The sequence below is a fragment of the Carcharhinus amblyrhynchos genome, chromosome 34, assembly GCF_965287045.1.
Source record: "Carcharhinus amblyrhynchos chromosome 34, sCarAmb.v2.hapA, whole genome shotgun sequence".
NCBI classification, from domain to species: domain Eukaryota; kingdom Metazoa; phylum Chordata; class Chondrichthyes; order Carcharhiniformes; family Carcharhinidae; genus Carcharhinus; species Carcharhinus amblyrhynchos.
In genome coordinates this window covers 11,998,288-12,009,732 of record NC_137357.1, presented here as the reverse complement: position 1 = coordinate 12,009,732, position 11,445 = coordinate 11,998,288, and the positions used below count along the sequence as shown (strand labels likewise).

General features: G+C 42.1%; 1 protein-coding gene across 1 annotated transcript; it reads right to left on the bottom strand.

Moving 5' to 3' along the window:
• Positions 1-1,187: 1,187 nt before the first annotated feature.
• Positions 1,188-11,440, bottom strand: LOC145361457 (inositol 1,4,5-trisphosphate receptor-interacting protein-like). The gene is made up of 2 exons (XM_080217284.1): positions 11,325-11,440; positions 1,188-5,243 (listed from the first exon to the last, which is right to left on the bottom strand). Exon 2 carries the CDS (start codon positions 5,240-5,242, stop codon positions 3,626-3,628), a length of 1,617 nt encoding a protein of 538 aa, XP_080073410.1. The 5' UTR covers position 5,243; positions 11,325-11,440; the 3' UTR covers positions 1,188-3,625.
• Positions 11,441-11,445: the final 5 nt, after the last annotated feature.

The following is an 11,445-nucleotide window of genomic DNA, read 5'->3' as shown; positions in this document are numbered from 1 at the left end:
AATGACAAATAACAGTGGACGCAACACTGATCCCTGAGGCACACCGCTGGTCACAGGCCTCCAGTTTGATAAACCCTCTGCAACCAACTTCTGGTTTCTGTCAAGAAGCCAATTTTGTATCTATTTAGATACCTCACCTGGAATCCCATGAGATTTAATCTTATGTAACACCCTACCATGCGGTACCTTGTCAAAGGCCTTGCTAAAGTCCATGTAGACAACATCAACTGCATTGCCCTCATCTACCTTCTTGGTTACCCCCTTCAGAAAAACTCAATCAAATTTGTGAGGCACTCACAAAGCCGTGCTGACTTTCCCTAATCAGTCCTTGTGCCTTTTCGAGAGGAGAGATCTTGGTGGAAGAGTCAATTACTAGGGGGCACAGGTTTAAGTTGCGAGGGGCAAGGTTTAAAGGAGATGTATGAGGCAGTGTTTTTTTCACACAGAGGGTAGTGGGTGCCTGGAACTCTTGCTGGGAGAGGTTGTGGAAGCAGAGACAATAATGATCTTTAAGGGGCGTCTTGACAAATACATGAATAGGATGGGAATAGAGGGACATGATCCCCGGAAGAGTTGGGTGTTTTAGTTAAGTCGGGTAGCATGGTCGATGCAGGCTTGGCGGGCCAAAGGGCCTGTTTCTGCACTGTAATTTTCTTTGTTTCTTCTTTGAATTTGATTTAACACTCGAAAAATGCTTGCCCAGCCTACCACTCTTATATTACTCATGAATGTCCTCTAGTGCTGTCAACTAAGTCAGGCAATATGTTATTTTATGCTGATAGGGCTATTATACCATGCAAAACACAACGTATTATTCAGCTGCTGATGAAGCATTCATCCTTTTAAGCCATTTGATCAGTCACTTAATACATGTTCACAGAACATTTGAAATTAGTGGACAATCATCTGGGGACCTCAAGTATACAGTCCAGGTGCTCCGGTTTTCTCCCAACGTCCAGAGATGTGAGGGTTAGGTGGATTAGCCATGGTAAATGTGTGGGGTTACATGTATAGGGTGGCAGGGTGGGCCTGGGTAAGATGCTCTTTCGGAGAGTCAGTGTAGACTTTATGGACTCCCTCTGCACTTTGGGATTCTACGGTTGTATGGGTCACGAGGAACAGTAAAAGTATGACAATGCTGTGGACCAGAATGGGAATATATGTGCAATCCAGCCAGTGGTATAGTGTGAGGCTATTCTCTTCCATTTCACATCAAGTCAATGAGTAGATTGAGAAAATAAATTCACCTGAAGTTTAACTAATTGCTTTTTTAAAGGCAATGATGTATCGAGGTAAAGATTGGAATATATAGCTCTGACGTTATGTTAGCTTTCACAACACCAGGTTAAAGTTTAACAGGTTTATTTGGTAGCAAACGCCACTAGCTTTCAGAGCGCTGCTCTTTCGTCAGGTAAGTGGCTCATAGTAAGAAACACAGTAAGTCCAACGCCGGCATCTCCACGTTATGTTAGCTTTGGCAGGAACATTGTGGAACACATGGCCTCCTTTGCTGAAACCAATATGATTGTATAAATTATGCTTGTGACATATCAAAAAATAAATTGCAACATTCCATATGCCATCCATCACTGCAATGAGGTTTCATTAAAAGATGCCAAGAAGGACCAGTTATCTCGTTTCCTTTTCCCCCCAAATTTATTGTTCCTCTCCAATGGTTGTGTACACTGGAGATTGTGAGAACTGGCGTATTCCAAACTATGTGCGGACTCTGATTGTAAATATATATTTATTCATTGTAAACAGGAGGGTACAGTAGAATAGAAAATGCCCTGTTATACACATTATATTTGAACACTATTTTAAAAATGACCATGGATGAATGTCCAAGGCCTCTCTCGCAAAATATCACCAAGTTAGAAAAAGTAACAAAGGTGATTGTGAATTTATGATCTCAAAAATTTGTGCTCGGAATTGGAAGGTGAAAAAATATCCAGTTCCAATCCTTCTTGAAAATTCTGAGTTCGTGGAACAGATTGGGATTAATTTTCATTTCAATGCAGAGAGGAAAAAAGGAATGGGGTGTTGCATGTCCTAAAGAATCAATGACTAATTATGTCAACAAAATGGGGAGAAAAAAGATGACAACAGGATGGAGGTGAGAGGGATCAGCAATCAAAATGAAAACTCTTTTACACTTTGTCCAGGAATGATGTTTCGAAGAGACTGCCCAAATAGACGTGTTCTCCTTCTGGATGACTTGGGCTTGAAGTTTAAGCCAGCCCATCTCCATTCCTACAAATAAGTGGCATAGCAACTCCAAGGCCTCAACTGTGCTACTGTGGGCAGCACAGTGGTGAGCACTGCTGCTTCACAGCTCCAGGGACCTGGGTTTGATTCCCAGCTTGGGTCACTGTCTGTGCGGAGGTTGCACATTCTCCTTGTGTTTGCATGGGTTTCCTCCCACAGTCCAAAGATGTGTGGGTCAGGTTGATTGGCCATGCTAAAAATTGTCCTTAGAATCGTGAGATGCGTAGGTTAGAGGGATTAGCGGGTAATACGTGGGGATATGGGGTAGGGCTTGCATGGGATTGTAATTGGTGCAGACTCAATGGGCCGAACAGCCTCCTTTTGCACTGTAGGGTTTCTATGATTCTATGAACTCACCACCATCTTACAGGGTACAACTTGCATGATCGATTTAAAGAAAGGAAAACATCTGACTGAAGAGCCCATTTTAAAATTCTCAATATTCTTGCCCAAATGTTACTTCTGTTATAGAATGCATCCAATTCCCATGATTAAGAAAAAAAAGCAGAAACATGGAAATCCAGTGAGGAAAAAAAACTGTCAAGCTCTGAAAATATCAGCAGTTCCTTGAGACTTCACCATCGGGAATATAAAGATTCATTGTGAGTTCAAACCTTTGCAATTTCATGACATGTCTTGTGGATAACAACACTGTGAGAATGACAGCCCAGGACTTGATACTTTCAGTAATAAGGAGGCTTAGTCTCTTTACTAAAAAAAAAATTCCTGATGAATTCTGAATCACGATATCAGTATTTATACATGGCAGTAAACAAGAATTAGAAGTGTGGATTGTCCTCTTTTGAATCTCACTGTTGGTTCGGTTTAAATTTTGGTAACAGCCACTCTCACACGAAAGCACTGCAACAAAATACACTTGGATTAACTCCTCACTCGATTTACCACTTTGCAACTCCTTCAGGAATGGCTGGACTGCTCACTGCTCATCCCATTTGGGACAATGAGGTCAGTTCCCGTGTCCACTGTTACAGTTTGAATGGGGAGGGCGACTCACAAGCAGACATCTGAGAAATTGTGCAAGTCCTCAGTGTGTGTGGCTACTTTCGACATCTTAGCAACTTTAAGATGTTCTCATCGGCATTCTGAATGCAGTGTGAAGGCAGAAGGTGAAAGTGGAGATTCGATGTGTTTGCCACCAAGAAACACACGCCTATGTTGCCCTGAGGAGAATGTGTGACAATAAATGGCATCAGAAATATGTCCACGTAGTAAAGAAGAGAAATAAGTGGCATGTAAGTAACACATCTATTAGAATGTACTCTCAGTGGAACTGGAAATATTACCTATCTGTTAAATAATTCTGCTCCCAACCTTGGAGCAAAGCCACTATTTTCAGTCAGCTGACTGTATTATCTTTAATGCATTCCATCATTAATGGACCCATGTCTCTTAATATTTTCTGATATTCCATTAATGCCTGACCGTAGGAGTCACGCTGTGTTACGAAGGACCTGAAGAGGTTTATGGGCTCTGCATACAGAAGCATTTCTGGAATTCCCATTTGCTTCGGAAAAGTCTGATTTCCGATCATAAATCGGTAGAGCCGTTTCTCATCCAAGCATTTCCCAAGATACTTCAAAATGTCTCTGAGCCTATGTTCCAGGTGACATTCATGCCAGTTTGAATATGGCTGACTTAACAACAGATGCATAAGGACAGTCTTAAAAAAGTAGGACCCAAGAATGTTCCGCTGTTCTGGGGAGCTACGGAGCTTTTCAGTTAGAAAGATCAATATCTGAAGGCACTTGAGGTGACAACTGTTTTTGGGAACGCTTTTTGCCATGATTTTCAGAAATCTGTACTCGCAGACAGCACAGGATATATGCCAGTAGGTAGTGGACGGCACTGTATTCTTGGTGTAATCAGGAAAGCTGGATACGAGATAGACATCTGAATCCTTCAGCCTCACAGCAGGGAAGGCTTTGATGTAGATGTTTCGGCCTGACTGATACTGGACCTTTAACCCACAGCAACCAGTAATATTGTGGAATGAAAGATCAAAATCGTACTTGTGACAAACTTTGTTCCAGGATTTTGCTAGTGCAACCCTGAACCATTTCAGTACCTTCTTGTAGTCCAAATACCACTCCGAACACACGATGGAAGCCAGACAATTGGCACGAACATCAGCTTCAAACCTCTTACTGTGAATAAGACAAAGAACATCTCCTTCAAGTTCAGTACTTTTACATAGGCAGCCCAAGTCAGCACTTCCTGGTGTCACCATAACAATTCGGCCATAACTCTGTTCATCAGGTGGGAGATCACAGCAACAGATCTCTGGTTTAAAGCAATATCCATCCTGAAGAAAAATTGGAACCAAAATATCATACACTGAGGGTGTCTTACAGCCCCATTTCTCAAACTGACTACCAATGCCTACACAATCTTCAAGGATCAGTTCAGAATCCCATTGGCAAATATTCCGACAAGCTTCCAAGAGGTTGTCCACAAAGCTTTCTACAAATTCACAAGTCTGCATCGGCTCTTGACTTACATTCTGAAGACACGTATTATAAAATTGATCAAGCACACATTTGTCAGGAATATTCAAAATATTGCTGTAAATTCTTTGAGGAAATTCATTTTCCTTCTCTCCTTCCTCCTCTTCCTCACTGTTATAGTCCTGTGGTGTATGTGGCCACGTGTCCTGTCTCCACAGCTCCAAGAACAGAATTGTAACCATCAGGAGAATATTCCAGGTATTCCAGTCGATTTGTGTTGGGTTTTCTGCTTTTATATACGTATTGACCTTTACCTCCTGCTCCGGATTATTCTTTTCGTCCACTTCTTTCTGGAGGCGCTCCATCTCCAGTTTATACTTGTCCTCCTGCTCTTTCATCCTTAACTGCACCTCTTCGCTCTCAACTTCATCACTCAGGAGGCGGGGGTGGTACAAAGTTCCCGTGATCACCAGGAGGCACACGCTGAAAAGCCCTAATAGTGCTGGCATCCTGCAAACAATAAGTAAAGAACAGATGTTCAGAAGATGTGCAATTCATTGGGACAACAGCATTTGAAGACCTGTCAGAGATTGAGCCCCCATTAAGAGTCTTTTATTAATTCCTCCTCCTTCACTGGTTTGTAATATGTACAGCTTCCTTTCCTGTCCCATACAGCCTCAAGCTGCCTCACAGAGTTTGATGAGAGGGCAGCAATTAATGAACCCTGGGCATTGATGGCACATCACTTGCACTGCAAGTTTAGAGCCTCGCCCACCAGCCCCACCTACATGGTCAGAAACAGTGGACACAAATTGAAAATCAATTGCTGCGAAATCATAGTTGGCACACACAATTTTCTGATGTGTTGGAATGGCAAACAGAGGAAAATCAGCCCCAAAAAAGGTAGAGGAATGAAAAAGTATAATTTATACCACAATGCCCAGATGCAAATACTCTTTCTTCTAGGAAGCATGGGAAAGTTGAGAATTCCAATTGTACAATGAGCATATCCCAATAAATTTGATGCAATGTAGTTCCAGGTTTGGTTGATGTTTGTAATATATTTAGTGTTTATTAACAGGGGGTTTGAGTTTAAGAGCTGTGGGGTTATGCTGCAACTGTACCGGATGTTGGTGAGACCACATTAGGAATATTGTGTTCAGTTCTGGTCACCTTACTAGAAGAAGGATGTGGAAGCATTGGAGAGAGTGCAGAGATTTATCAGGATGCTGCCTGGTTTGGAGGGTAGGTCTTATGAGGAAAGGTTGAGGGAGCTGGGGCTTTTCTCTTTGGAGCGGAGGAGGATGAGAGGCGACTTAATCGAGGTTTATTAGATAATGAGAGGGATTGATAGATTGGACGTGCAGAGACTCTTTCCTCAGGTGGATGTAGCTGTTACTCAGGGGATTGGACATAGTTTGGCACAACATTGAGGGCTGAACGGCCTGTACTGTGCTGTACTGTTCTATGTTCTATACCAGTCAGTTCTGCTCTGGGTTGTACATTTTTAATTTATCATGGAGGCATCTAATCGTTGAAGTGCATGGCACCTATTATAAAGAGTCAGAAAGGTGATGAGTCGACATTAGGTAACGCCAAATTCTCCTTAAAACGCTTGTATTTTACATGAGGGAGGAAAGACAGTGGGTGGGAAGGAACTCCACAATTGTTAATTTTCGAGAAGAAATGAGTTAACAATAGACATGCTGTACGAATCTTGATTTCAGAACCATGAGGATGTTGGGTAAAGGAAGCCAGTACAAGGCATAATATTGAGGAACAGGATAGGAAGGGGAAGAGACCTGACTAGAGAACTATAAATAAAACAGACGAGAAAGATTACAGTGGAGAGGAGGAGGAAGGGGATAGAGGAGCCAGACAAGAAAGATCACCAGTCTGACAACAGACACACAAACAATGGTCCATCCAGCCTGTCTCAAACAACTTGTAACAATGTATACAATCCCCACCCCACCCAAAAGCCCTATAAACTCTTGGAAAACATATAAGAAATAAAATCCAAGACTGATTATGGGGTAAAATGTGCAAAATAGCTCCATTCATAATACATCCTCCCACCCCACTGGTGACCACGACTAATGCAGGACACCACTCTCTATCCTGATTAATGTTACACAGTGTTTACAAGGTGAACTCTGTCCCAGCCAGAATCAAATTCAGCCCTCACTATTCTTGACAAAAATAAGAGTCTTAAGATCGGCATCATGTAACCTCAAATGAGAATTCCTGGTCGTCCTCGACGTATTCAGTTGAGACAAGGTGTCTAACAATGTATTCTCTTCATAATCTTATAAACCCCAGTAAAAATCACCCCTCAATGCTGGGAATCATGTTGATACATTTTGGTTGGGAACATATATGTATTCAAATCTCTCAAGATGTCAGCACAAGTTGAAAATCCCAGTATAGAAACATGTGGGATTCTTGACTTTACAGACTTTGTAAAGTACTGGTCAGTCCACAGCTGGAAGATTGTTTCAATTCTGGATACCACTCTTGTGGATGGATGTCAAGGGCTTGGAGAGGGCTCAGAAGAGATTTGCCAGAATAATACAAGGGATAGGAGACTTAAGTGAAGCTGGAGTTGTTCTCCTTCGAGCAAAGAGGTGAAATGATTTGATGAAGGTGTTCAAAATCACAATTGGCTTTGAAAGAGTAAATAACTGTTTTCAATTGCACAAGGCTGAGTAACTAACAAACACAGATTTAATGTGATTGGCAAAAGAGCCAGAGGCAATATGAAGAAACTTTTTTAGACTGTGAGGTGTTATGGTGTGGAATGTACTACCTGGGAGATGGCAAGGGTAGATTCAAAAGCAACATTCTGAAGTTATTATCTCGAAGGGGGAAAATATTGCAGAACTCTGGAGAAAGAGCAAGAGAGTGGGATTAATTGGACAACTCTCTACCTGAAAGCTGCATAGGTACGGGGCTTCAGCGCTGTATAACGGTCAAATCTTCTCTCCTACCACTCCAGTCAGCCTCGCTATCAAGCCAGTGTTGGTCATGAACCTTGAACAATCTATCCACCATCTTCTGTACTTTTCTCTGAAGGGTACAGACGCATGTTTGTCATTCTCCCAGCTCACATGCATAACTGTACCTTTGGCAGTATTATTTGGCAGTGACAAGCTCAATCTTCTAGCACTTCAAACTCTACACTGAACAGCCATCCCAACATAATCCCATGAGATAGCACCAAAAAATTGGGCTCCAAGCAAATAGAAATTCATCTACAACCTCTTTCTTCCTGTGGCTTTCAGTCAATTCTCCATCCAGTGTAGTCAAGTGACACTAATACCCAAGGCTTTTATCTTGGGTGTCAAAATATTCTTTGAAAATCAAGGTAGATACCTGCCTAGGTTTGCCTCGGTCATTTCCTTGGTGACTTGACAACATAAACAATCAACTTTGTAAGACGGGACCTCAAACTTTTGAAGCTAAGTCAGGTGTCCCTAATGCTTCTCTCTCGATCCAAATAATCATTTGTTGATTCTCTGCAACATCTTCCTGATTCTTGACATAAAACCAATGGGCCTATTGTTACCCAGAACCATCTCTTTTTCCTCAAATCTTGTGACAACACAAGTCTCCTTCCAATCTGAGAAAACAGTACCAGACACCAACTAACTATGGAATATCGAGACAAGGGGCTTGCACAGCATCTGTCTTGTCTTCCCAAGAAACCTCAGGTGAATATTATTTGGATGCATTGCCCATTCAATGCATGGGCTCAAGATTTCTAATTCTAAGACAGAATGTTCATGTTACATATGTCATTGAATGCTGTCAGTCTAGCTTTATCTTAAAAGAGTGAAAACTGGTGCCAGTTATTAGCTTTATATGTCCAAGCAAGTCCTTACTAACCTGTCCCGAAGTATTCTTCAAAAGAATACTTTTCTTTAATAACAGTTTTGACAGTTTTCTGACTCTTCATATAACTAACAAAGGAATTGGGACATCATATTGAAGTTGTACAAGACATTGGTAAAGCCACACTTGGAATACTGTTACAGTTCTGGTCACCCTATTATAGAAAGGATATTATTAAACTCGAAAGAGTGCAGAAGAGATTTACTAGGATGCTACTGGGACTTGATGGTTTGAATTATGAGAAGCTGGATAGACTGGGACTTCTTTCTCTGAGGTGATCTTATAGAGGTTTGTAAAGTAATGAGGGGCATAGATCAGCTAGAAAGTCAATATCTTTTCCCAAAGAAGTCTAAAACAAAAGGGCAGAGGTTTAAGGTGAGAAGGGAGAGATTCAAGTGTCAAGAGGGGCAACTTTTTCACACACTGGTGAGTGTCTTGAACAAGCTGCCAGAGGTAGTAGTAGAGGCGGGTACAATTTTGTCTTCTTAAAAGCGTTTAGACAGTTGCATGGATAAGATGGGTATAAAGGGATATGGGCCAAACGCAGGCAATTGGGACTAGCTTCGAAGTTTTCAAAAAATGGCAGCATGGACAAATTGGGCCGAAGGACCTGTTTCCATGCTGTAAACCTCTATGACTCTATAACAAAGCTTTTCACGTTGTTTCCATAACTGATGTCCATCCTCTTTTCAATTATCCTATCAATTGATCTAATAGAGACCTTAGTTTTCAGTAACCATCCCCTGACCTGTTTTGTTTCGCATCAGATGAGTTTAATTTGCAAAAACCTTTATTTTGTCAATTCTTCGTAAAATCAGTTAGCCACCATGACTTTTCTTTTACTCATCTCTCTAGTTTAGGTGCACATTTGTTGAGCACAGGTTTTAATTTTGTTCTGAAAAACTTAACCATTTATTTTCTGAGCCGATTTCATAACGTCGTTGAGGAAAGCAGAAGACATATTACTGGAGGTGAGGTATTTCCAAACATGGCATTCCCAAACTTTCATGACAGCATTTTTTATGGGCAGTACCACTGCACTGATTGGGGTGTGGAACCCATTACAAGAGTTAGAATGATGTAGAGATGCCAGCATTGGACTGGGGTAGGTACAGTAAGAAGTCTCACAACACCAGGTTCAAGTCCAACAGGTTTATTTGAAAACATGTGCTTTCAGAGCACTGCTCCCTCATCAGGTGAGTGAGTTAGAATCATTCTGTTGTCACAAAAAAAGGTGTAAAAATCAAAAGTAGTATATATAGTAATAAAGTCAGCATTGCTGTTCTAAAAAATAATGGATATTGTTGAAATGTTCAAAGAACTGCTGGAGAAACAGCCGCTCAGTAAGAGAGGCCCACATTACCTACTCTTGAAAACAGATATTAAAAAAATGAAGAAGGAGGATGGCATGAGGAGCAAGAAGTTTCCCAACTTGGGGGAAACATCAACTCGTAACAAGGCTGAAATGATGCAAGAATGGCAAATTTGGCCAACATCATGACCTTTTACATTCCTTGGTCATACTGTCACCAAAAATTGCACTGTCACCCAGGGAATGTGGAAAACACCACAGTTAAGTAATATAAATTCCTGACGAGTCACAAGTGTGAGTTACAGCAACATTATTTTAGCCACATGCACTGCAATATATTAGAAAAAAAACTAACTTAGAAAGATGGATATAGGTACAAAAACATCTACACCCCATTCAGTAACCTCAAAAGCAGCATAGAATCAAAAACCACTTGCACACTGCTTTGATTCTGACCATTTTACCAACACAGAGTCAGTATGTTGTGCCAGTAAGTATGGAGCTTGCATGGCCTCGCATCACGCCAATTGTTCATTCTCAGAAATGATGAGTTGCATCTGGATTCCCAGTTGAATGGGCAACACTGGGATTGAATTCACACCACACATGAAGAACTACTGCTTCATCTGCAGTTCATGGAGTGAGGGTGGAGGGAGATTTGGGATTTTGTGGGCATTCCCAGGACAACCCAGGGATGGACCCTCTGGTCACAGTGCTGGAATATGGGGAGGGAGAGCTCAGTCAGAAGTCTTACAACACCAGGTTAAAGTCCTGGTTTATTTCGTAGCAAACGCCACTAGCTTTGGGGGCTCTGCCAAATCTGGCATTCCCAAACTTTCCTGACAGCACTTTTTATAAGCAGTACCACTGCACTGACTGGGGTGTGGAACCCATTACAAGAGTTAGAATGATGTGGAGATGCCAGCATTGAACTGGGGTAGGTACAGTAAGAAGTCTCACAACACCAGGTTAAAGTCCAACAGGTTTATTTAAAAACAGGTTTATTTAGAAAGATGGATACAGGTACAAAAACATCTACACCTCATTCAGTAACCTCAAAAGAAGCTTAGAATCAAAAATCGCTGGTGTTGTCAGACTTCTTATTGTGTTTACCTCAATCCAACGCCGGCATCTCCACATCATGACTGCCATCGGGAGAGCTCCAGCAGTCAGGCGCTGTGTGTGTGTGTGTGTGTGTGTGGAGCGCGAGAACAGGCTGGGAAGAAAGTGAAAGTGAGATAAAGTTACAGGCTTGTGCAAGGGAGAGCTGGGCTGACTTTGGGGGAGGGCGGGGGTGATCACTTTGGTTTGACACAGGGGCTCTGTGTTGAAGCCGCACTCCCGGTGGAAGTCGCCCTCCCTCCGTCTCTGCTGCAACCTCTTACCTGGTCACTTGTGGCCCCCTAGCCCGCTTCACATGGTGCTGGGGCCTCGCTGCACGGGCGGCGCTGCTTACAGCTGAGGCTGGCCATGTCTAGGAAGTGCCTCCCCTGCCTGTGCTCATAG